The sequence below is a fragment of the Plectropomus leopardus genome, chromosome 23, assembly GCF_008729295.1.
Source record: "Plectropomus leopardus isolate mb chromosome 23, YSFRI_Pleo_2.0, whole genome shotgun sequence".
Lineage (NCBI taxonomy): Eukaryota > Metazoa > Chordata > Actinopteri > Perciformes > Serranidae > Plectropomus > Plectropomus leopardus.
The window spans coordinates 2,152,490-2,180,241 of NC_056485.1; the positions used below are offsets into that span (position 1 = coordinate 2,152,490).

Genomic DNA, 27,752 nt, shown 5'->3' on the forward strand with positions numbered 1-27,752 from the left:
TTACAGCAGTATAAATGATCATAAAATAATAGGCTCTATTACTGCAATATTTTGAGAAAAAATAACATATCTCATATTCTATGTATACTGAATTTTGCAAGCTGTAGACCTTTTTTGTTTTAGTATTTAAAGGAAATTATTCAGTAGTATTAATGCCTTATTTCCCATATGTATACACAAATGGACAACTCTCAATTTGTTAAAAAAAAAAAAAAATTAAATACAATGTTATGTATTTGTATATGTTTGCAAAATTATTGCAAATATTAAAATCTAAATGAAAACTCGGTTGGCAAATAGTTACCCAAATCATAATTACCTCACATTGCAACTAATTATATTTTGATTTAAATAACTGTTTGCAGGAATGGTAACACAGTCTTGGTGTGACTTGCCTGGTTAGATGAAATAATGATAATTTCTCCACGTGCGACCCTGCTAAATGCAATGGGGTCTATTACATGAGGGAATTATTAAGCCACCTGTGAAAATCAGTGTACATATAATATATTATATATGTTTCAATATATTGTATTAAAATTTTTCTTATTCAGTTTCAGTTATCGTCTCGGTGGTTCTGAGGTCACACATCACCATTTGTAGTGAAATTTAGAGCAAGGTTGTGTTGTGTGAAAGCTCGGTCGCTGTCAATTTTGGTCCTCGCTACACGCCGTACTTACATGCAAGTCTGCAGGAAGGCTGGATGAATGAGGTAAACTTTGGGCAGAGCAATGTTTAACTTTATTTGCTTTTTTTATGTTGTCTGTTTTAAGTATGTCTACTTCAGGAGGGAATACAGTCCATCGGCTTTATTATTACGAATGCACAGTGAGATGAATAGCTTTAGCACGTATGTTGATAACTTCATGTAGGCTAGCTGATACTAGCCGGTGAAGCTAGGTATAACTTCATTTACTACCTTGTGTGTTGTACTAAACTTTATTACAATTAGCCTAATAAGTAGCTTCTTGTCATACAAAGATTTGTGTTAAATTTATTACGCGACAGGTTTTGTATGTACGACAAAAAGCTAGCAAAACGACCGCGACTAGCATGACAGAGCGCGCGACACTAAACCCCTTTAGAAAATCTGCTAACTTTATTTTCACTAACTCACTAGCAAATTATATTAATGAGCAAAACGCTACTGACGGCTTTTTCTGACGGAGCAGATTGCACCACATTATTCGGCATCAATATGATCAACCAAACGGCTTTGTTTATTAAAGAATTAATAAATTAATTTATTAATTATTATTAAATTATAATTAAATTAATTATAGTAATAAACTGTAATATATAATATACAGTAATAAATCAAGATATTTGCGATAAATGTTATCACGTACTCAGCATATTGGAAATATTTGAAATTGCAATAATATTGTATCATGATATAAGCATTAGGCTTGGGCAGTGTCATGGTATCACAGTACACCAGGGTAGTTCTATCAAACTCATTGTATGTAGTGCACAGCAGGCACCAACAGAGCTCAGTCTGCAGTCTCTACTGGTGGAACAGGCAGCTGAGCTGAAAGATACAGTGATACCTAGTGGTGGAGGGAGAAGTTACAGGACTGTAAAACAGCCGCCGGCCAGCAGCCAGAGACTGTGGGGAATAACAGCATGTTTTATTACATCTAACTTGGTGAATTAAGGATTTATTTGGACCAAGCCAGAGCTGGTGATTGTTGGAACTAACTTACTTTTACTAACAAAAGTAAAAAAGACAATTTGGGCGAGTTTTACTTTGTGTCAAGTCTGAATGAAGTGTTTCATGATGAGTTAATGTCATTTTTCTTTGACTGAAAGGAAATTGAATTCAAAACTTGTGCAGCTGTATTTCTCTGTTAAATAAGGAAAACATGTATGAGAATATTACTCTTATTTAGACATTGGGGGTATATAGCTTTCAGCAAACTAGCTAGCATTGCCAAGTTTGTAAAAATTTCAAATTTGTGAAAAATCACCAGCCCACCACTAAGCCCACATTAGCATCTTTAAATTAATTGTTTTGCACAGTAAAGTGTTGAAAACCCCCAAATAGTTAATTTACCTCAAAATAAATACTTAGAAAAGCAGCAATTTCAAAAGCTACAACCGGAGAATGTATTTTCCCCCCTTACTTAGTTAATGACATCAATAATTCATAGATTACAGTAATTCTTGTCGGTCAAATTTTTTTTATATCAATATTTATACTGTTTCATGGCTAAACAATGATTTAAAATTACACTGCCCTTTATGTATTAATCAAAACTGAAACTATAGAGACCTTTGATAAAGAATGCCTTAACTGTGTTTGCACTATGCTGTGTGATATCAGGCCTCCCAACCTGTGAAAGGGTGTGTGATGTACCACCTGAAAGGACACCAGAAATCCCACGTGCCTGTCCAGCATGTGCAGTTTGCAGCAGCGAGTGTCACGCAGTAAAGCCTCAGCGGTGTCATTTCTAAAGCACTGTTGGCTCAACGCTCTTCATGCATTGTCCTCCCTTCTATTGCTACTGCAGACCTAGCAGTACGGGCCAGCCTATATTGTTTAGCTGTAAGGTTCGGATGCTGCAGAAAACACTAGAACCGTTTCGTGCACACAAACTTATTTTAACTGATCATTAATGGTCTTTAAATTAAAGAAGAAGCCACCTGCATTGAAAGTAAAGCTGTCACATAATGTTATTTTCAGTTTGAACGATAAGTTAACTTCTACCCTCCACATCCCTATCATACTCCCCAAACTAATTTTGAAGACTATAAAGCTTAAGTATAAAGCACACATGTGGTGTCATGTAGATATTTCATGATTAGCAGTCAATAAGCCCTCGACAGAGTCCGTTTGCAGTGTTTCAGAATAGTAGCAGGAGCTGCTGACCTACCTGTTAGTGTGGCCCTGAAGCTGACTGGCAGTGGGAGCTGGTGCAGAGCGTGCAGCAGCAGGGTGGTGGACAGTACAGCACAGCAGCCCCGCTTATCACTTAGATAACAGCAGGGGGGTGGGTGGGTTGGGTGTCTGTATTTTGGGGAGGGGTGTTGCAGGGGTTAGGCTACATGAGGCTCATATTCACTGTGTTGACAGCAGTGTTAAACCAATATGTATCAGTTTACAGAATTCAATGAACAGATAAAAATGTTCACAGTTAGGGCAGAAAAAAAACCCCTTCAGGCTCTTGTTGTTTTTAAATGAAATTATTATCTTCATTTGCTGATATTTCTTTATTTATTTTAAGATAATGGCCAGTCAGTGATCAGTCAGTCCACTTTTCTTTTGTTTGTTAAGCTCAAGAGTGAAAAAAGCACATCCGCATGATGCAAAAATCATGTTTATTATATTATTATTATGTGCTTTTTTGTCACTGTTGATGACAATTCAGCTCCAGTACCCCAGTCTAAGTCAAATACCGTGTGATTTCCAAGATTTGATCTGATCTGTTTCTTAAACTCAAACAGGTGTTTGTATTCAGTTGTTTTTTTGGGTCATTGCTTTCCATCCAGAGAAGTTATTGTACAGTAGTGTTGTTTTGGGGGTTAATTTTATCCAGCATCTACGATCCAGGTCCAGGTTATCCAGGTCTACGGAATTCCATAAATGGTTAACAATTCTGAAAATTTCCCAAATGCGGAGATGACATGCTAGAATTGTTTAAATTGAATGTGACTCATAGTGTGAAAGTGCTTTGAGTATTTGAACTACTTGAGTGCAGGTGTAATAATTAAGATTTTCTTTTTCAATTAACAAAAGAAGTAAAAATTCTCACGTTTTAAATGCTTTGCCTAAATAAACTAATAAAGTTAACTAGTTTAACTTATTTTTATAGGGAGTTGTCTCTCCATGAGGAAGTAAAACTAGAAGCGGCCTGATAAAATAAGTGAACCAGATCACAACCTGACCATACAGAATAATTAGTGCAACTTTTTTTTTTACCTCTTTATACTCAGCAGCAGACATGTTACCGCCAGTTTGCATTTCTGTATCCGCCTTATTCAAACTCTACAGGCTTTATTCAGTGTTGGTGTGTGAAGCGTGAGCTGCTGTGTGCTGGTGAGCAGCTGTGGTGTGAGGCCTCAGACAGCTGGTGGTCAGCACCTGGACCACATAATGTCAGACCCAATGAGACAACCTGAGAAGGGCCACTCCTCTGTTCAGCAACGAGTGAGTGAGTGAAATATTGGGGCATACATTCAACATTTTTTCACTAAGTACAAAAGACAAAAAAGAAATTGAGAAACAAGTTTTTTTTTTAATTTTGATTTTTTTTTTTAAAGCAAACTCAAGACCTACTTGTTTAGTTTAGCTTTTAATTAAACTTTAACTATTTATTTATTGACTATTTAGTTATACATTTTAGTGTGTTTTATTGTTTTTTGAGATGGTATATCGTTTTATTTTATTTTTTTAAAACATTTTTATCTATTAGTATTTGTGTTGCCTTTCATTTACCTTTTATCTACTATTTAGAGTATTTTATTTATTCATTTAGCCAATTAATTTACTTATTTACTTGTTATTAATATTTTATTTATTTATTTTAATCTGTAGGTTTTATCCTGCCTCTGGTGTTTCCTCACTTATGGTAGTGTTTCCTCAGTTCCCGGTTTTAATGAGTACTCTATTCTTAAATTAATAACAAAGTCACAGACTCATAGAGTGAGTGGGTCATTGTACTAATGTCTTGTGAATAATTGAATGCAGAATTATGTCATGGCTGCAGGCCAATAATTTGATAACACACAGCGGGCATCAGCTTTCAAAGGTTCGCTGCTCCTCCCTGGAATGTGTGAAGCAACAGGTGGCTGCATCCCTTAGCTTTTGTTTGAAAGGCAGACCTCAACACCACTGATATGTGATATCTCGGGTGAAGTAAAAGGGTAGCTCTGATAGAATTCTTGGAAATGAAAGAACAGAAACGATTACACTGTGTTTTGTCATGAAGTTTAGTGAACTCATTGTAATTTTTTCTCCTGCTCTCAGGCATGAGCAGTAGAGATGACGGAGAGTCTGAAGATCCGCTTTGATTTCCCCAGCCCCGTCATACAAGCCCAGGTAAGCTGCTCACTCACTGTCAGACAGCACAGGTATGTGGGAGTGAAAAATGTCTCCCCGTCCTCTGTGGTCCACTGTAAGGTTTTTTTTCTCATTCCCATTGCCACTCTTGTGATTTCTGTTGTTTTTTTTAATCCCTGCCTTGTTTAGGTTTTTAGTTCCGACAAAAATCTTCAAAAACAGGCTCAAAAGGATTCGAGTTTCGAAAAGGACTTAAGAAGACTCGAGCCTAGCTTAGCATTAAGACTGAAAGCAGGGAGGGACCAGCAAGCCCGGCTCTCACTCATTAAAACCTTTTATCAATCAATTAATCAATCAGATTTTATTTGTACAGCACTATTCATACTAGCAAAACTGTAGCACAAAATGCTTTATACAATAAAACCATAAGTGCTCCCAGTGGTTTACCATCAGAAGGGGAGTGTTTGATAGTTAGTTCCTTACTAAAAGTTAAAGTGATGCCCTGCTTTTTGTCTTCCAGGCAGTGAGAAACCTTGTTGCTGCTGTGCTAAAGGAGAAAGGGCCAAATGGACAAATCACACAGTCCTCCACCCAGGTGAGTTACTTATCAGCACAATGGTTTTTTTTGGTAGCTGAAGGAATTACTTCTGTTCTCCTCAATGTGAAAAATGTCCTGTTTTAACACATATAACATGTTATAGTATGTTATTTGGGCAGACCAAACACAGTTAGAGTTCATTCAAAAGTTTTAACTGACTACACATTAGTCATTTAAAGGAGGGACCCTTCAATACATTTTGGGATGTGTCAAACCAGGCATGGCGCCAGGATTTTTTATTATTTATTTATTTATTTTCTACCGGTCCTAAGGAGGGGCTAGACCAATACATGGGGGTGCTATGAAAATAATTTCAGTAGGAGCAACTGCAAACTGCTTTTAGCAACTGACGGGTTCTTTGTCACGCCTAGAACACACTGCATGTGTGAGCAGCGCATCAGCAACCTTGCAGAACTGCTGCGCCTTGCATGTTTTTGGTGTGAACACTGGCAGCGGTGGTGCGATGCTGCTGCAGAGCTGAATGCTGCTATAATGTGATGATATTGAGGGTGATGATGCATATATTGATAGGGAGGTGTCCAAAGGCAAGATCACGGCATCGGCGCAACCGAGGCTAAGCTAAGCTTGCAAACGGCTGTCACAGATATAAGGCTAAGCTTAGCAGTAAGGGTAATGCAGTAAACAGACATGCATGATTTTCAGATGGCGGGAGTAAGAGAAGGAGAAGGAGCTCAGCATATCATAGGAAGTCCCTGGCAGGTTAAACCTATGTCAGCCTAACTATGGGCTGGTCCAGGCAACCTGAGCCAGCCCTAATTATGAGCTTTATCAAAGAGGAAGGTCTTAAGTCTACCCTTAAAAGTTGAAACAGTGTCTGCCTCCCTGACCGAAACTGGAAGAGGAGCGTGGTAGCTGAAGGCTCTGGTTCCTATCCTACTTTTGGAAACTTTGGGAACCACAAGTAACCCTGCATTTTCAGAGCGCAGTGATCTTGAGGGATGGTAGGGAACTATGAGCTGCGACATATAGGATGGAGCCTGACCATTTAGAGCTTTGTAAGTAAGGAGGAGGATTTCAAATTCAATCCTGGATTTCACAGGGAGCCAGTGCAGAGAAGCTAAAACAGGAGAAATATGATCCCTTTTTTTGGTTCCCGTTAGAACACAAGCAGCAGCGTTCTGCACCAGTTGGAGAGACCTAAGAGATTTGTTGGGGCAACCAAATAATAGGGATTTACAGTAATCCAGCCTAGAGGTGACAAATGCATGTACTAATTTTTCAGCATCTGTTTGGGAGAGGATATGTCTAATTTTTGCGATGTTACGCAAGTGAAAGAAAGCAGTTCTTGAAGTTTGTTTTATATTGGAGGCAAAAGATAAATAAAACTCTGAGGCTCCTTACAGTTGTGCTAGAGGCCAAGGTAATGCCATCTAGAGAAATTACATCATTTGAAAAGGAGCTTCAGAGGTGTCTGGGGGCAAGAACGCATGGATTATATCTAATAAAGAGTTGTCTAATAACTGCAAAACTTCCTTAAGGAGCTTAGTTGGGATGGGGTCTAGCAGGCATGTTGATGGCTTAGATGCAGAAATCCAAGTGTAGAGTCGATGAAGGTCAATGGGGGAGAAACGGTCCAAATAAATTTCAGGCCTTGCTGCCATATCCAGGCTATCTGTGTCCGGGGTCGGGTCAGGTAAGGGCAAGAGGTGATGGATTTTATCTCGAATAGTTATAATTTTATTAATAAAGAAAGTCATAAAGTCGTCACTGCTTAGGGCCAAAGGAATACAAGGCTCTATGGAGCTGTGACTCTGAGTCAGCCTGGCTACAGTGTTGAAAAGAAACCTGGGATTGTTTTTGTTTTCCTCAATTAATGATGAGAAATAGTTTGCCCTGGCATGGTGGAGGGCCTTCTTGTACACTTTAAGACTGTCTAGCCAGACTAAACGGGACTATTCCAGGTTAGTTGAACACCAGTGTCTTTCAAATTTTCACCGTGTTTGTTTCGATTTGCGTATCTTGAGTTTAAACCATGGAGCTAATTTTCTTTGTTTCATTATTTTCTTCTTGATGGGTGCAACAGAGTCGAGAGCTGATCGCAGTGAGCCAGTAGCATTATCGATGAGACAGTCAATTTGAGAATGACTTAAGTTAGTAAGAGTATTCTCAGTCTCTGTAAGACATAGTAATGATGTCAGTGCAGAAGGAATTAGTTTCTTAAATTTAGCCACTGCTGAATCAGATAGACATCTAGAGTGGTAACTCTTACTGAGAGGCTTGTAGTCGAGTAATAAAAAATTGAAAGTTATTCAATAATGGTCTGACAGAGCAGGATTCTCAGGAAAGACTAATAAATCTTCAATATCGATGCCGTATGCAAGGACTAGATCGAGGGTGTGGTTGTTGCAATGGGTGGGTTTATGTACACACTGACTGAAGCCAATTGAATCCAAAAGCGTGGAGAAAGCAAAAGTATAATATCCATGTGAATGTTAAAATCCCCTACGATATTAATTTTGTCTGATATAAGCATTAAACTTGATATAAGCTCAGAGAATTCAGATAGAAATTCAGAGGATGGGGGCCGGTGGTGCGGTACACTATAAAGCAGCAGTGTTGTCAGAGGGCTTTTATTTTGAAACAAAAAAAGGAAAAGTTGAGTAAAACAGATATATTTGCATTTCCTCATGTCCGTGACAGAGAAATTGAAACTGTAGTAAAAGGAGGTGTAAAGTCAGTATGACAATTAAAACTCCATGTTCTATACACACACAAACAAGGAAATGACTGGGAAAATTTGCTAAAACATAATAGTGTTTCTGAAACATAATTTAAGATATTATGCTATAATGATTATAAACATAGTTTTCTGGATTTTTTTTTCCCTTAGCTTTTTTAAAAATGATTTCTGTAAATCTACTAAATCTTGCAATATGCGGAACATTTCTTACCAAGCTCCTTCTTACCATTTTTTCATGTTTTCGAGGAAGAAATCAGCCAATGTGCTTATGGTTTAAAGATTGAATTACTTGTGAAAGGTATCTGAATGCAGCATAAAAAAAAGTGATGTCGCTCCAGCTTTCAAATGGTTAAAGTCCCAATGTCACTGGGCCTTTGACACCACAATGTTTTGCGTCAGTCACGTATTTGTAATGAGAACCCAGTCGATTGAAATTTAATGTTTCCTGCTTTGAATATGGACTATAAAGTATGAAGGACTGCAAATTCTTTATCAACAACTCTGAAGAAGTCCACCAGGTGAGGGCCCTTTTTCTGCTTTTGGACAGTAAAGTCGTATTTAATGTGACCTTGTTTGTGTGTTGTTGTGTGTCAGGGTCCAGCGTTGGAGGCTCTGTGGCAGCAGTGCTGCAGTGACTGTGCTCAGGTGCGTTCAGCCTGCTGCGATGCCGTGGTGCTGTTGGTGGATCAAGGCCACGCGGACCTGCAACACGTCCTCAACAGTGTCCTCAACCTCCTGCCCTCTGCCAGGTACGTATGAAAATACTGACCTGGTCTGAGTGGCAGCATCGTGCCTACAGGCAAACTCAATGTGCTGGATTCATCAGAAGAGCCCTGAGTGTCTAAAGACAACTACAAGGGTTAAAGTACAACTTTTCTGAATCCAACATTATAGTGTTTGATTGAACATATTTGTATTTGTTTATTCTCGAACCTTTCTGCAAAGATAATTATCAAGACACCTTAAACCAGACCTTATGAATCTGTGAGTAAGGGGCTGTTTCCACGGCAACGATTACGCATGAAACTTAACTTAACTTTTGTTGCAGTTTGGCCTTTCGTTCACACAACAACAGAATTTTGGGGCCTGAAAACACAAGCTTTTGAAACCAGGTTGAGAGTGTGATTTGTTGATCCAGTGCATGGATCCTGTGAGAACGGTGATGTCACGGCCGCACTTCACACATCACGTTTCAGACAAATAGCCATGTGCGAGTATGAGGACAATAATACCAATGGCGGACTACCCAGCTGCATTTGTGCTGCTGATTCTACAGTTTAGTTTATTAACGCTGTTGGTTCTCATACGTGCGCTCAGCATCATCTTGTGTGCTCTGCAGAAGAACTTCTTCATGTGCAGGCGTGTAGTGTTCTTCTATGATCATTGGTCATTACAAATTTACACCACCAACTAATGGTCTTGCATGCATAATACACAAAGATCGTTTTCACAATGTTACAACATGAACGCAGATTTTTTTTAAAACGCAAAGGAAAGACTTTTCTGTTTTTAGTAAGGCCATTCTTGTCTAAATGAGGCCTAAGTCTCTGAATAATATTAATGACAAAACGAGAGCTCACTAAAATGGAATAAACAAAACTAAAAAATGATTGAAATAAGAAGAAAGAAGTTGACTAAATATTGATCATATGGCTTTTTTAGGGGTAAATGAAATAATAGCCAACAGAATGAAGAGCGCAAACCACCACACAGTACATGGTGTACTTGAACTTTACACGGAGCATGTTCTTTAGGTAACACAGCACCTCTGTGCAGAAGCATAATTCACCTTCAGTAACAGGATGCTGGCACATTGTCCTTGTTTCCAGCTGCTCACTGAGATCCATTAATTTTTTTTAATGTCCCCACCATCAGAGTCTAACTGCAAAGTGACCTTTTCTAAATAACATAATGTGACTCGTCTCATATGGAAAATGTTGAATCAGCATTTCAAATGACCTTTTTGCCAATGGTTGTTGGGACACACACGTGCCTTTTTACATGCCAAATAATGAATGTATATCTGAACTTATCAATATTTTATGTGTAATATGAAAGAGTCTCCTAGTGACAAATCCACACAAGATTCATCCCAAAGTCTGCATTTCCCCTCAGCTCTACAGAGCTTTAGCCTCTTGTCGCCGGGGTTCCTGCAGATCTTTAAATATTGTTTTGTTAAACATGTCTTTCTGGCTCCTGACCTCAACTTTTCAGACTTTTTTTGTCTTTTCAGATAGCCCATAAAGGAAGTAAATATGCAAGTCAGTTGGGGATTTCTAGCATTAACTAATATTTATTAGGCATCAATGGACTTTTTATTTTTGTGAAACCCAAGTTTGATTTCAAATAATAAGTAAAGCCAATTTTATTTATAAAGCCCATTATCACAAAACACGGCTTGCCTCAGAGGGCTTTACAGCATATGACATCTCTCTGTCCTTAGACCCTCACATCGCCCAAGGAAAAATCCCCAAAAAGAACTCCTGAAACAGGGGAAAACTGTGAAGAAACCTCAGAAAGAGCAGCAGAGGATGATGAGGGATCCCTCTTCCAGGATGGACAATGTGCAATAGATGTTGTAAATAGCAAATGAATTACAATAATGACAAAGAGGAAAGAGAAAGAGAGAGGGGAAGAGAAGAAGAGAGAGGGAGACATTATAGGAAATCCCAGTATATAACATTGTGCAAAGTGCAATGGCCAATGCTATATTATAGAAATCTGAAATAAATGTACCTTCAAACAATAAAAAATAATTAAAAAAAGAAAATAAAGAAAACTAAAGTAATTAAGAAACATCTAGAAACAAAATCTGTACAAAACGGATGGCAAGGAAATGAATAGTCAGTGTAACATAATTATATTGAATTGAAAACAATAAGAGTATAATCTAAATACTGAAATGCATCAGATAAATCATCAATGCGAAATCAAACTGGGCAAAAAAATATCAACCCTGCAGTTACAATTCCTGTTAAAGTGTTAATTTAGCAAGAAATAGTTTGACATTTGAGTACAAACATTTGGGAACTTTCCCTCCAGTATCCTCAAACATTTGTGCCATCGTATCCTGTTTATGCCGAGAAGGCTTCAAAATAAAGGTCTTGCAGGATGGAAACAGTAAATGGGATGAACTGAATAAGAGGATAGAGAAAGTGATTTAACTTCAGCTTTTACCTCATTTACGGCAGTTATTTTACCTTTTAAGTGTTATTTTCACTGACAGCAGCTCTGCAATTAACACACAGCTCAGTCAATAGTGATCTCATCCTCTCGCTCTCAGTAAGAAAGCAACCAAGCTTATTTTCTTTAAAAAAGGATCTTCTGTCATTGTGTTTTGAGCCTTTTCTTGAAATTCCCTCTGTGTCTTGTTTTCCGGCTTGCACTGTGAACAGAAACGTCCAGGGGCTGATAAAGGTGATTGGACGGCTCCTTCAGATGCAGGCAGACCAGAGAGACAGAGACACACACTTCACCTGTCCTTATTCCATCAGGTCAGTCTCTGTCATACACAGTACCTGAAATAAATGAACATCTCTATCAGTGTTTGTAACTGCTGAGTTGTATAATCAAACAACACAGGTAGCTATGATGACATCATCAGGGGTATGTATTTTCTCAGATTTGAGACGGGTGATCAGTCCTGCTCACGCCTTACAAAGTCCAACATATAGATGAAGGTGACCAGATCCCCACAGAACAAATGTGGGACAGTATGTGGGTTTCCATTACAGATTTGCGCAACACTGAAGTGATACTTTCGAAATGTCGATAAAACACAGTTGTGAGATGGCTGTGTTTTCTGGATGATCTGCTAAACTTTTGAAGAGTTATGTGATGCACTAACACCTCTTGCAGCTCCTGCTGCATCATGAGGAAGCAAGTTCCTACTGACAAGCACATAGCCATAGCATCATGTGACCTAGAAAAGACAGAAGTGTTGCCATTGCAGTTTTGCAAAATGTGGCTGTTTTGAATCACTTGAAATACCATCTCATTTGAATGAAAAAACTTTTTTTTGAGTTGAATGCAAGTTTTTTCAAAATTGACATGTTTCCATTAGCCAATTTTATATTTGCAATTACAATCTGCACAATCTGAGAGTTAATGGAAACCAGCTTAGTATGGGACAGTGTAGGACATGTCACCAATGCTCAGACATTGGAAAAATAACTCAAATTTGGCAAAAAAGTGTCTGAGAATTGCGTTAAGCTGGCTTCACCCAGTGTGAGGTAGTTTCCCATCTTTGTTTTAGCTGCATGTCATTGTCTTAGTGCTAGTTTCCATCATATTTCACCAAAATCTGCATCGCTTTTGACGCTGTGTTGATTTGCTGTTTTCTCTGTTGGCCAAGCCAATGACGGGCTCAGCAGCACTTGACCCACATACGCGCAGTTTGATTGACATCAAACAGCTCTGTGGTGACAGGCCCCCCTGCTTCTTCACAGCATCTGCTGAAGAAAAGCCAAGTTTTAGAAAAGCTTCTGTCCTGCAGTGGTTTGACTTTTCAAAACCAGTCAGTCAAAATGCAGGACATTGTCTCAATAAGTGGGACGTGGAACAATGGATAAAATTGCTGAGCAGGAAGCAGGACACCTGGTCCCCCTAGTGCTCTCACACCTGGAGATTGGATTTGTAGTAAAACTGATTCACTGATTCATTGATACAGATTGATTTTTTTTTCTCAGCAGCAGTTTTTTTTTCGTTGTGGTGAATAATTAAACTGTCGATTTGTTCAGAGACGATCAGATCACACTGATGAATCAGAAGAGCAGCGCTGGAGGTGAATGTAAACTTTCCAAGCCAGTGCAATGCACACTTAAGTTTCACTTTCTTCTGCTCCATCTGTGCCCAGAGCACACTTTGCGCTCCAACAGTGTGGTGCAATACATGACCAGATGGTATATATATTCCAAGTCGCTCCTAATGAACAGTCCAGCTCCAAAAATAGAAAATTTGTTTGTGGCAGCAGATGTTTTAATCATGGCAGATGGCTATCTGCTTCTCTCATTTATTGATCTGATCTGATCTGATCAGCTCTGACCGGATCACCAAATCAGTTATCAATCCTGCCTCTTCACAAACTGCTGTTGAGGAAAAAAAGATCTTATTAAGAGGTCCACCCTCTATGGGCTATATCAAGGCCATGTTTGGAAGACTGATAATCATGTTGACTGTTTTTGTTTATGTTCTTTAGTAATAGTGTCTTTGTTTCTGTTTTCTGTTTGTTTTGTTGTGCTGTTTATTTTTTCTTTTTTTTTTACTCGTTTTGTGGCATCTGTTTGTGGCATTTTCATCAATCAGAATAAGAAATACTTTATTGATCCCGGGGAGAAATTGTGGGCGACGGCAACAGGCTGCATGCACATTGGTGCATGCGCACCTGTATTAATGGTTTGTGATGTGTCAGTAATATTGGAGAATTTTGTGTGTATTTTTTTTTTAATTTATAAACATAATTAAAAAAAACATTTAAGGAGGTTTATGAGTTCACAACACTGAATGGCTGACAAAAAAGAGAAAAGGTCTGCCTGCACTCCGTTCACAGACTCGCAAAAACATTTTAATTTAGAGAGGGGACACAGAATTATTTAAAGGGACACACTCAAAAAAAATGAAACAAATTTTAGAAAAAGAGAGACTGCTTATGTTTCTTCTTTTTTTTTTTTTCAATGTCACCACTTTACAAAAACACAGTAGTTACTTGGACCAATATTTTAACCAAATGGAAATGAAAGTCAAACTGACTTAGGGGCTTTTGTTAACCCTTTGAAACCCAGTGCCACATCACTTTCCTTGTGCTGCTTTCAGACTCCTTTTACGAATATTTAAATCAACTGATGCATTTTTTTTTTCAAAATGTGAAAAAGGCATTTAGCAACGTGGTAAAAAATGCCCATTTTCAAAACGCTGAGGGAAAATGTCTTTGGTACAAAAAAAAAAAAAAGGAAGAACTATATGTATAATTATCATTCTTACTGGGACAAAATTATTACATTTTTTTGAGCACTTTTTCCAAATAATTTCCTTGTCGTGTGTGTGTGTGTGCGCTTTTGTATTAATTTCTCACTAATTTCTGGGTCATTTCTTCTTTTGTTGCTCATTGCCTTCCTCCCATGTTTTTCACAGAAATCAAACCAATTTGCTGAAGAAACAATGACTATTCAGATAAGGATTAGTTCTCTGTGGTACAAGTCAGTCTAACTGCTTGAATATCAGAAGTCAGACATAAAGAAGGGCTTCTCCTCCTCCTCCTCCTTCTCCTTCTCCTTCTCTCCCTCCTTCCATCTGCACCTCTGCCAGGATCCTGGGGCCTCCTTAATCAGTTACAGCGGGTGATAAAAAGACTGTGCTGCTTTGTCTTTTTTTCTTTTTCTCCATGTTTCCCTTCCTCCCTCCTACTCTATATTTTTTCTCTCTACCTCCACACCTCCTCCTTTTTTTATCCTAGCTCCCTCTTAACCCCTCTTTCGCCACATCTCTATCCCTTCTTTCTCTCTCTCCGACAGTCTTCTCCTCCTTCCCATTGTCCTTTTCTTTCTCATTCTGTCTTCATCGCTGTCGCTGCTGTCTGTGTCCGTCTTCGTCTGTCTGGCAGCCTGCACCTCCCTGGTGGGAAGATGAATGTGTAGAGGGCAGCAGGGTGGCGCCGTTGGCCTGGCAGTCTGGCCCTCCATTGGTCGCTGGGCCTGGCACTGCTGGGTAACTGTAAATGCTGCAGGATTAATGGAGGATGCACACTGGTGCCCATTGTTGACCGTCTGCTCGCCGCTGCCCCGTGCAATCTGCCACAGAGACTCTGAGCCACTGCAGCCCCCAGCAGGATCAGGGAAGATTCAGGCCTCCAGCTCATTTCTCATGTGACGGTAGTCTGGCTGTAGTGCTGCGGTCTGTCCTGACTGTCTTCTGTCCCCTGCGGGCTTTCCCACATACTCAATGTATCTGCTCTGCCTGCTCAGGTACAGGGGACAGCATAGGAAGCGCATTTAGATTGTAGCATGAGTCTGAATTACAGTTACACTGTGGACTGATAATGCAATAGTTATTCAGCCTACAGGCCTTTTACGGTGCCCTTCTGCATGTCCAAGCACCTGACTTTTGTTTCTTTACAATAAATCTGGGCAGTATGCACAAGCAGCAGTGGATTTCATAGCTAAACAGACAGAGAAAAGGCCACTAACACAAGCTCAATTTGTCAAAAGAGGATAAAGACATTGCAGCAGCCTGACTGATATTGGATTTTTGAGAAGGATAGTGATTTTGATCATTGAAGCTTAGGGACTGTTTGGTGCATTTTAGGCGCTTTTCATTCTTTATTTTTTGATAATTTTGGCCGTGCTCATGCATATGGCATACCTTTTGGCAAGACTGTGTATTTTTGTTTAATCATGAATTTTCCAGCTCAGCTCCTACAATACGTCTAAAACACACTGTAAAAACTAAATTGGAACATTCATACAAAAGGCGAAGTGCAAAAAATGCTCCATTCAAACAGCAATGTATGATCCCACAGACGTCAAAGCATAAAAACATGCATTGTATTATTTCTGGGTGTCATTCTGGAATTTTGCCATGGTATTTGTCACTTTTACCATTTTCCATCTGATGATTTCATTTTTACCATATTTAGCATATGGAGAAATTACATGCTATTTCCACTAGGTGCAGTGTGACAGTCAATGTTGCTGTTAATCATTAACATATGCCAGACTGTCATCAGCAAAAATAATCTACTTAGCATATAATGTATTGAAATTATTAATTTTTGTGTAAAAACCTGGCATTTAATGGGTTAAAGTCAATGAATATTTTATATTTATGATTAGGACTGATGCTTATTAAAAAAATAACTTCATAAAAATAGAGAATCATATTAATTTATAATATTTTTTAAAGCTTGATTTTGAAAAGTGCATTTTGTGCTCAGAGTGATAGGAATGTATGTAATATTAAAGCGGGTCCTAAGGGTTAAAAGACTCATTCAACAGCGTATGCCTAAAAAATTCTTGTTCATTGTTTGGTTTTACTAAAAGACCTTCTAATGAAGTTGGGTATTCAGTTTTCCTGGCAAGTACATTTTGTTTAAATGCATTTTTTGTTGGCAAATTTAGCCCTCCATGCTCTCCTTCAACATATGGTCACTTCTACCTCCAAAAATCCCGGCCAAAATGCAGAACTCGAAGCCTCAAAATAATTGCTGATTATTTTTCTATCGACCGATTAATTGATTAGTTGGCTAACGAAATGTATGGGTTTTTTTTTCATTGGATTTGGGATAACTGCAGAAAATGATCTCTGTGGCAAACAAAGGTTTATAGGCATCTTACCAAAAACCCATTCAAAAAACCCAATGATGCTGAGACGATGGAACTAGGAGTCCTGAAATGCTACCTAGTTTTTAACGTTGTAGGACTAATTCCTCTAACGCTCTATAGAGGGCTACACTTTCTGATGATCTGTAGCTGTTTGGACTTTTGCCAGATAGCAAACTGTTGAGGTGTAATTTGTAAGAAAGTTGTCATATATTACTTGTTCAAGACTGCTTAAAGATTAAAGATTGTTGTCAGAGATTCGTGGCAGGTCATGTTTTAGTGACGTTATGTGGTGCTTTCAGGTAGTAAATCAGGTCTCAAACCCAGGGCTCAACAGAGATCCTCAGGAAGCAGAGCGTTCCAGCAGACAGATCTTACCTGGCCCATTAGTCTGCCAGCAATCTGATTCAGCCGGGAACTTGGAGTTGAACTTAGAGGAGGAAGGTCTCTGCCTTCGCTTCCTGCCTCCTCCTTTGTGTGGCAGCTGAAAGGTAGAGAGTGCCGTGAGACTGATGTATGGGGGCTGTATTGAAGTTGAGGGTGCGGAGACAGCCACAGGGAACCTGAGGAGGGGGGACAGAGATGTTCAGACAGATTACGATATGTGAGGAGTGGGAAGGAGGAGGTGGAGGAGCATTCAGCCGCTGAGTGGTCCACCTTGCAGGCTGTCACACGCACAGACAAGTGAACTTCCTTCCCACACTTAGATATGTGCTGATTGATGGAAGGCGTTGGTTAAGTGGACCTGATAGTGGTGTGTCCCCCCCCCCCCCCCCCACATGCACACAGACCCTGTTGTGTTAACCTCTGCTCTGTCTGTGGCTGGAGTCCTAACAATACACACACTTCACCTTGGATTTTACCCCAATGTTTTGTCTAGACTTAATGGATTCCCAAATTCAAGAGTAATGGCATTGTAATGGCGGGTAGAGAATGGCACAACTTGGCAAACTTCTGAGTTTTAACTATTTCACTGCAAACAATCATAAACATCATGACAATATAATGTAAATATTAGAGATGCCCCTATGCCTAAGGATCGTATCGGGCTGATTTTAGGCATATTTAATGGATCATATCAGCTATCGATAGTATCACATCTTTCTTTTCTTCCATTGTTGCCACACTATAATAGTGTAACTTTGATTAATACAAAGCATTGGTAGCATTTCAAGAATTACCATACAAGTGCCAAAACCATTATCCTTAAAGTGATACCAATACCAACAGAGTATGACATTTAATACCCATAATGTGAATGGAGGGACATGTAGCAAAGCAATATTTTCGAACATTTTGGTAGCATCTCAGCACAGTAAACTTGCTAATGTTTCCTTTCGGCTATTAACAGGTTTAATGACAGGATTGAGCCGTTTCTGTGTCAGTGCGAGTTTGTTGGGGCTGTTTAACGGCTTGGTGTTGGATGTTAGCCACTGTGGGTGTATTAGCTTGTGCTCACTGGGCAGAAGTTGAACTCATGGATGAATAAAGAGAACTGGATAGGGCATTGAATGTAGGGCTGTGCCTTGAAAGGGGAAGATTGGAATCATCAGTCAGAGATCCCTTAGGTGACTGAGATTGCTTCAAGTTGAGCAGGGGTTTTTTTATTTTCATTTTTGCTTGTTTGTGTGCTATGCAGTGTCCTTCTGGGGACAGCTGTGGCTCAGAGATAGAGCGGGTTGTCCTCTAATCAGAAGATCAACGATTTGATCCCCAACTCCGCCAGTCAACATGTTGAAGTCCGTGTGTGTGTGGATAGTTACTAAGTAGCCGGTGGCACCATGTACGGTAGCCTCGGCCACCGGTGTGTGAATGTGTGTGTTAATGGATGAACGTGACATGTAGTGTGAAAGTGCTTTGAGTAGTCAAAAGACTACAAAAGCGCTATGCAGTCTATTTACCATTTATGTTTTGGTCCCCAGATTTTGCTTAAGAGTAAGTGCTCTTGACTTTCATGCTACTCTGTAGTACAGAGAGCTGCGGACATGCAGGCAGCGGCACAGAGATGGAGAGAGGAGAAACCCTCTGCTAAGAAATGGTTAATTTACAGCTTGCAGCAATTTAATACAATATAGTCTCTGGCTTTTGCTTGATATATAGTGTCAGCAAAAAATATTGCAGATTTACGACCCATTGTTGTTTTACCATATTAGCCTAAGTGAATGCCACTGTCATGCTCAGTATCCCGCGGAGCCCTTTCACACTTAAAGTTTGTATGGAAAACAAAACATTTCATTACTTGTATTGAACAGCCAATTCTACACTTACTGAGTGTTGTTGAAGGGTGATGTCACACAGTAGTAAATAGACTCTGTCCCAACTTTTTTAGAATGTGTTTCACGCATCAAATTCAGAATGAGTGTATATTTACAAAAATAATAATAAAGTTTATCAGTTTGAATATAAATTATCTTGTCTTTGGACTGTATTCAATTGCATATAGGTAATAAAGATTTGCACATCATTGCATTTTGTTTATTTTCCTGTTTTACATCCCAGCTTTTTGGGAACTTGGTTTTATGTAGCTACACTATGCAGGCCTCAATTAACAGCACATCTTTCATATAAATGCTTGATGTTACTCACTCATATTAACATTATTTGTTTCAACCCTCTTGTGTCACTTACCATTCTTGCAGACGCACACTGTGCATCCTTACTGGGAGATCAGGTTAGATTTTGACTGAATCACTTTTATTTTGCAGCTGTCCCATTACTTGATTTCACATAGGCACTTAAGAGAAGTTCCTTAAACTACAAAAATAACTTCAATTAAAAAAAGTCAACCAATAAATGAGCGGGAGAAGTTGCAGAAGTCCAGACCTCAGGAACCTCAATAGTCACTATGGCACTGGTTTTGACACTGGTTGCCCTGTTTTACTTTAATAACCACTATGCTGGATCTTCTACAGTATGTCAACAGCTACTAGATGGATTGGCGCCAAGCTGTGAAATCTCTCCACAATTCTTGGTTGGATTGCCATTCATTTTGGTCCAGAGATTCAGCCCCCCACAGGATGCATTGTGATTACCTTGGTCATTCCTCAACTTTTCATCCAGCAAATCTGCTACCATCTGTGTCACATGTGTGCTCTGTGATGTGAACGTGGCCTTTGCTCTGTGCTGTTGTTTTGCAGGAGCAGCCCCCACCCATACATCACTGCGCTGGAGAACCGAGTGGACTGCTGGCCGGCTCTGCTGCTGGAGATTGATGACTTCATCTGGCAGGCTGCTGACAGGTTAGCATGGCTGCTTCAGAGGCCTTGAACCCTCCATCCAATCGCTCCTTCTGTCACTAAATGAATTTTAAAGCCATCTGTGGTGCACACCCAAATAACTCATCACACCACTGTCAGCTGTTATCATGCAGTAATGACAAATACATACAGACACACACCATGGCACAAACAGTGTTATCATCTTCACAGGCTTTAAATCAGGTGAATCAGGTTAAAACAGGTGAAAGAACACGGTCCTTGAAGTTTGTCTTATATGGGAGTTATCGGACAAATCTTGATTAAATGTTACGGTTGTGCTGGGGCCCAGGGCAATGCCATCTACAGAAACTATATCTTTAGATAGAGAGTTTCTGAGGTGTTTGGAGCAGAGTACAATAACTTCAGTCCTATCTGCAAATTGGCTTTCTTTAAAAAAAAACATGGAAAGAAGCCAATGAGCAACAAAAGAAGAAATGAGCCCAAAATCAGCAAGAAATTAGTAAAAAGTACAAGAAAATTACCTGAAAATTATTAAAAAAAAAAGAAAGGGGAAAAAAAGACAAAGAAAGAAAAAGAAAAAAAATGAGAAGGAAATTATATGGAAAATGTGCTTAGAAATTATAATAACATAATTTTAAATATGCAGGCTAATCATTAATATTAAAATAAATACATAAAATAAAAATTAGAATAAAATAAAATAGCATTAAATATAGTAGTTTTCCCCTAGCTTTTATCTCTCAAGACATTTTGCTCCAGATTTTTAAAGAATAAAATAATAGAATTCCTAAGTTGTTCCAGTTTCTTTCCAACATTTCTTACAAAGTTGCTTATTGCCTTTTTCTCCAAGTTATTGAAATAAATAGCACCGATCTGCCAGGTATTCAAAGGTGTATATACTTGTGTGTTTAGACACCTTCACATGCATTTAAGTCTTTCAAATCATATCAGATTGGTGAGTGAGCAACTTGGCCAGAAATGTACCGCAGATAGCGAAATTATCAAAAGAATATTGAAAAAAAATATTGAGAAAAAGAACACTTGCTTAAAAAATATGAGATTTAATTATAACAAAATTATCACAAAACTAGAGAAATGTCCAGGACACTATATTTATAGCTATTATAACTTTATATTTAAAATGCTATTACTTTTTCCCAAGTATTTTTTCAGATAATTTGCTTGTTTGTATTTATTTTATTTTATTTTTCTCTGCTTTTGGTAACTCATTTGCTAATTTTTGGGTGATTTGTTGTCAATATTCTCATTGCTGTCTTTCCATGTTTTTGAAAAAAAATCAAGCCAGGTTTCAAAGGGTTAAGACATGCTTGTCAGCATTTAAAGCATTTTAATCTTTTCAACCTTAGCAAACTGGTTTAATTTCATCAGAATCATGGGAAAAAAGGCAATGAGCAACTTAGCATAGCACAAAGACATAATTGTTAGAAAAATATTCAAAATAATAATACAATTTTTTTCTTTTTAATTTTTAGCACTGTTTCAGATCCTTTCGTTGTATTTGTTTTTGTTTTTGGTTTTTTTTTTTTACTTTTTTTTCTACTTCAGGGAACTTATTTGCTTATTTTTGGGTAATTTCTTGTTATGTTTTTTGTTATTAAAGTTTTTCTCATTTTAAGGACATTAGCACAAATAGATGAGAGAAAATAAATCCACAAAAAACACATTCAGCACAGACTTGACAAAAGCACTGCATCATCTCTGCAATGTTCATAACAATAACGAAAATCAAGCCTGGAAACAAAGAGAAGTCCCTATGACACAACAAAAGCAAAAGTAACAATAACCCACTCCTTCCATCCGTATGTTTCAGCATTTAATTGAAAAAATAAATATTCAAAATATTATTTTGACTTTCCATCTTTTTGAAAGAAATCAAACCAGGTTTGAAAGGGTTGATACGTGTGTAAGTTAGTTATTTGATTCGTTTCCTCTGGCTTGACTGATAGATATAATTGTGTATCATCTGCATAACAACAGACGTTTTTGGAGTGATTTCTACTTATGTTGCCTAAGGGAAGCATACATAAAGTGAATAGAATTGGTCCAAACACAGAACCTTGTGGAACTCTGTAACAAACGTTAGCATGCATGGAGGATTCACCATGATGATGAACTAACTGAGATCGATCTGAGAAGTAGCAACACTATGTGGTGTCTCTGGATTGTATTTTTGAAAAGTTTAGTGTGCTCATTAACTGACTAAACACTGTTTATACTGCAGAAATGAACCGTCCTACATCACCATGCTGGCCCCATTCCTGCGCTACCTGTACTGTGAACCTCAGAGGCTACCCCAGCACGCCCTCCTGCGCCACAGTCTCCTCAGGGTGCTGCTGCCTGAACATCCAGGAGCTGGGTCAGCCCTCCAAAACAAGGACCAGACGCAGACCTCGTCAGTGTCTGACAGCCTGCTGCACTGCCTCTGTCAGCTGGTGCCACACATGCAGGTGACACACTGGTTTTAGTCAGTAAATGGCACACACCCAGAAATGAGTAGATTTAGAGAGCTAGGGAAATGTAATTTACAGAATTATGATCATTCTTAAGCACTTTTCAAAAAATCTTGTTTGCCTTTTTTTTCAAAAAATCTTTTCTAAAAAAAATGAGGTAATTTTCTTGTACATTTTGCTTATTTCCAGCTATTTTGGGGTAATTTCTTATGCCATGCTTATTGTCTTCTTCCTGTGTTTTTGAAAGAAAACAGGCCAAAGGGTTAAGCCAATATGTTGTTTACATTTAAAAAAATAAATAAAATTAAATCTGTGGTTATTTAAAATATGTGGACCTTGAACTTATGATGAAGGAGAAATCAGGACCCTGTTGGGAACCACTGGTCTAAAGTCACAATGGTGCAGTATTTTCCTACTGCACCATTTTGACAACACAGTAACACAGCGCTATTCCAATAGTGAGCCTACACAAGTGGGTTGGCACCCACCCATGTTATGAGAGAAATGTGGTCTACTACATGTTCAGTTAAAAAATAAGTGTATAAGGAGATGCTGTCTCTGTGATGGCAGGTGGACAGTGTGGAGGCAGTGCTGGAGCTGTGTGGATTTATCGACGCTCTGCTTCGGGGTCTGGTCCCGGCCTGTGAGGAGCGCTGGAGATCTGAGAGAGTTGTGTTGCTCCTGCAGCTGCTTTGTGCCTGCCAGCGCTGCCTTAAGTTGAATGGAGACTGCAGACCTCTGCTGGGCTTAATGCAGCAGCTCCTGCCTGCCTGTCAACAGGTGAAACTAGCTGGGTTTTACTGCTGCCTTCATCCTCCAGTCAAACTTTGTATCATGATTTCCTTTAAACTGGATTACTTTGGACAGGGTCATCAGTATCTGACACACCAAAAGACATCATAGTGTGTGTATCAGCATTATTTGTGCTGTTTCTAACTCTGTATTATTTCTATCTAAAGGAGCTGCCATTGGACGAGCTGCTGCTGGGCGTGGCCCTGCTGCTGCTGGAGGTCCCTGCAGTTCAGCAGAGCAGCCTGCTTACTCTGGGTAAAACCATCTGCAATCACTCTATTGTAATCTCTTGGGCAGCATTGTGAGACACCCAGTACTCAGCACAGTCTAAGGGACCTCATCTTACACCCAGCGCAAAGTGGCACACAGTGCACAACAGATGTCCTCGCACCCATCTGTGTGCCCATGGGTATGTGGGTGTTAAAATGAGGTGTGGTCAGGCGCATGTTGCTGCTGTTTTGAAAATCTATCACATTCCATGAATGCAATGAGACAGATATAATAATTAAGAGTTGACTGATATTTGGTTGTCAGGGCTGATATCAATACTAGTTATTAGTACTTAATAAGACCGATAACTGATATTTGGAACGGATATGCATTTACAATAACAACGAAGACATTTCTGTCAAGATTTAGAATTTGGAATATAACAAATTGCAACACAAAATTTTCTTTCAATGCCTCATTTGTAAAATATGTTTTTAAAATGGGGAGGATTATTAAAAAATTATCAAAACAATAGGTAAAAATTCATTTTATCATTTTCTTTCTTCTGTTTTGCTATTTTTCTGGCCATGTCTTGTTAAATTTCTCACTGCCTTCTCATCATGTTTTTGGAAGCAATTAAACATATTTACTTAGGTTTCAAAGGGTTAACAATTCACTTTTTTCAGCGTAGCTAAAGCTACCAAAATCCATCCTTACTACATAATTTCCAGTGGTGGTATGTTTAAGTCCCTCTCTGCTGTTCTGTTGATTATTTCATTCTTTGTCCTTGTCTCCTTTATCTCACTTTACAGCCTCATTTGTTCTGTGGATTCTTTAGCCTTCATGGATTTAGTTTTCTCTCTCTCTCTCTCTCTCTCTGTGTCATTGCCACAGCGCTGGCTTTAGTCCCTGAGCAGCCTGAGCTGTCCCCCTGGTTGAGTCCAGTCCTGCTTCTTCCTGTGCTGCAGCTGCTATCCTGCTCCAGCCTCACTGAGCCGCTGGCTGAGCGGAGGACACACAGTCTCAACCAGGACTTAGCCCACAGCCTGCTTCGCCGCATCAGCAGGGAGACAGACAAACCCCAACAGGTAGCAGAGAGGCTGCTTCTAACAGAGGGCAGCTTTAAATAAAAAATTGTGACAGCGTCCACACTTGAATCACAGATTTTAGCCTTTGACAGATAAACTGATTTCCTGTCTGTAACTCTCTCCTCTGCTCAGCCTGCTCCATCGCTGGCCCTTCCTCTCAGCTCCTGGTACAACGAGCTCAGCGTGGCTCTCTCCACGCTGCGTAAAGTGGCAGATGATGCGGCGGCGGCGGCTGATTGGCTGATGTCGGTCGGCTCGGCCCTGTCATCCAGCCAGAGCAGGCTCTGCTCCCTCGCCCTCATTGTGACCCATCTCATCATCACGGGTCAGGAAGACGTCTGCCAGCTGGCTCTGAACGCCAGCCAGGCCATCGCTGCAGCCGACCCCTGCCAGGTAGATAATCCACATGGCTTAGATCACCATGCTCTCCGCAAAAGCTCTTTCTCTCCAGCTTCTCATAAAGCATTGGAATATTTTTAATTAAGTGCTTTTTTAAACCAAAATATTCACATTTCATCTCAAGGCTGAACAAGGACTGCTACTCCTGCCTTTTGTTCTGATAAAAACTCCCCTGGCAACACAATGATTTCCCCCCAGAGTGTGAGTTAGAACACAAATTTGTAACATATAAATCATGCAAGGACAAAAACGTGAAAGTCTATGGCAATATTGCACAAAACAAAAGACACCCTCAATCGAAATTATTTGCATTTATTGTATCATTATTTTATAGTTTCATACATTACCTGCATTACCTAAATAGAGCTATTTATCAAGAACCAGCCGACAAATAATTGATAAACTCACATGCTGTCAAATTTAGACATTTGGTGGACTCCAAAATGGCACAATCGATGTATAAAGTTGAAAATAAGTTGCGTTCCAGACTGTAACCAGAACTTCTTCAGACTGGAGGAACTTGTACGTTTACAAAAAAAGATTAGAACGAGTGCAGACCTATAACAAAAAAAAAAGAGTTAATTTGTCGACCAGGTTTGAAAAGGAAATGAAAATGTGTAAAACACATAAAAGACTTATTAAAATAAAATAAAAAATAAGTTGACTAGCACATTTAAAAACGAGTTATGAAAGCTAGTGTGTATATATATATATTTAACTGGTCTTCTTTATACATAGAATATGCATATCAGGGTCGGTACAAAAAGTTGAGGCTTCAGCCTAAACCTTTTCTGTCAGCAAAACTTGCTTTGGTTTGTCACTACTGTATTTAAAAAAGTTATTATTCTTATAATTATTTTTCTTATGTATTTGATAAATAAACTAAACTAAACTAAACCTAATGAAGCTATACTAAACTAAATGAAACTAAAATAAATCTAATGAAGCTGAACCAAACCAAAGAAAGCTAAACTAAACTAAACCAAACCTAACCAAAGAAAGCTAAACTAAACTAAACCTAATGAAGCTAAGCTAAACTAAATCAAACTAAATTAAATCTAATAAAACTAAACTAAACTGAACTCAACTAGACTAAAATAAAATAAAATGAAATAAAATGAATAAATGTATTTCTTAATTTAGTTCATTTTTTGTTATATAGGGACAAGTATATAGCATTAAACAGATGCCACATACCACAGCATTTATAGCATAAGCTAATTTGCAATGCCCATCTCTAGATGGCCCTTATGTATTTTACATAAGACTCAACAACTCATAAAGTACTGTACAAACGTGATTTGACACAATTTTTAAAACACCAACCGTAATACAAAACAATAAACATCATAAACACAAATCACCAGCTCATTCATGACCAGACGACTGATTCCTGTTTCAGGTTGAGTTTAAAATGATCTAGTTTGTGATTAGCAGGTGAAGAATTCCACACGTTGATTACCTGAACTGAGAAAGCTGATTGTCCAAGTGAGGATTTCTGTAAAAGCCCCTTACAATTCCCTCTGGATGCTCCGCGTGTTACTGAGCCTGAGACTCTGGGACGAACCACCAGGTCACTGAGCACCTGAGGAGCCTGATCATGTAATTATTCATGGATGTGTTTAGGGTTGGCAATGACACTAAATTAAACTAAGTTAAACTTAACTATACTTATCAGTTTTTGTTACAGTTGCATGTAAGAATTTACTTTTTTATTTGTAAGTAAATCATACTGTATAGTTATGTTTTCTAATAAAGTAAACATAACTTAATCATAACAGTAATGGTTTTTTTTTAGTTTTTTTTTTTAGTTAGATCAGCTTAACAGATTTTAGAGCGCAGCAGTGCGAGCGGTTGTGAAAATGATCATCAGTGAGTAGTGAAAGCAGTGTAGTAAAGATGACTTGCCTCTGGTAGTGTGTATGGATTACATCCTTGAATTTTTATTTCCTTTTTTATGATTTCATCTAAAATATGCTGATGTTTTTAGATCTTTTGGACTCTGACAGTCATTGTCAGTGGGTGCCTCCGGCTGCTGGCTCTCCTGCAGCTGTATGCAGAGAGAGCTTTAAAGTAACACACCTCCTCTGACCCTCTGGGACTGTAAATGGAGTCACCAGCTCCAGAAGATGGTGTGAAATATCACATGGTGTTATCGGCTCCTCATTACTGGTGCTCGTTAGACGCTGCAAGCGTCCCCCCGCTGCTCTAATTACTCCCAGAGTGCCACTTGCTCCAGTCGTTTGATGCACTGTTAGAATGTTATTGGCCTATTTGAATCGGTTGGATTTCCCTCCTCGCAGTATCAAAAAACACTCAGAAGATCTTGCAGCTTTGATTCAAAAGATGAGTGATGAGAAAATGCAGCTTTGTGTGGATTTATCCATCATAATTTATTATAATAATAATTTGTTAGAAGGAGTTTGGGGTTTAAGGTCAACACCATAGCTTTCAGGGATGAAACTTGAACGAAAATCTCCATTTCCTCTCTGCCTCTCCCTCCTCCTCTCAGGCAGGTGAAGGGGTTGCTAAGCAACGGCCAAGGTGCAGGGCAGCAGTGAGTGTTTTATGTAAATGACAGGGTGTTACACTGCAGAGCTGTTGACTACAAGCATCCAAGGACCGTGCCAGTCCCTTTTTGTGACCTCAGCACTAAAGGGAATGATCAACAGTTAACCCTGCGCTGTCCTTCAGTCCACTCTTTAACTGTGTGTCCATCAGGCTTTATCTGATGGAAATGAGCTGGGACTCAGATGTCCGTGAGCATGGTGACGACATTCTGCAGGGACATCACGTGTTCTTCTCTGCATCCCACATTCCCAGTCTCTCCCAAATATTGTTTGTTTTTTTAAAAGCTTTTTCTTCATCAGTCATTCCCCAATATTCTCCACTCTTGTGGAAGCTGTCACCAAACACCTTAGACACCTCTCCTCAATATCAGACCAAAGATAAGGGATTTCC

At 39.0% G+C, this 27,752-nt stretch overlaps 1 protein-coding gene across 1 annotated transcript in view; it reads left to right on the forward strand.

The window, feature by feature from the left end:
• Positions 1-656: 656 nt before the first annotated feature.
• Positions 657-27,752, forward strand: part of focad (focadhesin) — a 62,108-nt gene continuing 35,012 nt past the window's right edge. Inside the window, 11 exon segments of the mRNA XM_042512147.1 lie at positions 657-712; positions 4,970-5,041; positions 5,523-5,597; positions 8,896-9,050; positions 11,697-11,795; positions 19,751-19,852; positions 22,074-22,299; positions 22,873-23,082; positions 23,262-23,349; positions 24,199-24,392; positions 24,525-24,785. Of these exon segments, the coding sequence (XP_042368081.1) occupies positions 4,985-5,041; positions 5,523-5,597; positions 8,896-9,050; positions 11,697-11,795; positions 19,751-19,852; positions 22,074-22,299; positions 22,873-23,082; positions 23,262-23,349; positions 24,199-24,392; positions 24,525-24,785 (1,467 nt within the window). The 5' untranslated portion in view covers positions 657-712; positions 4,970-4,984.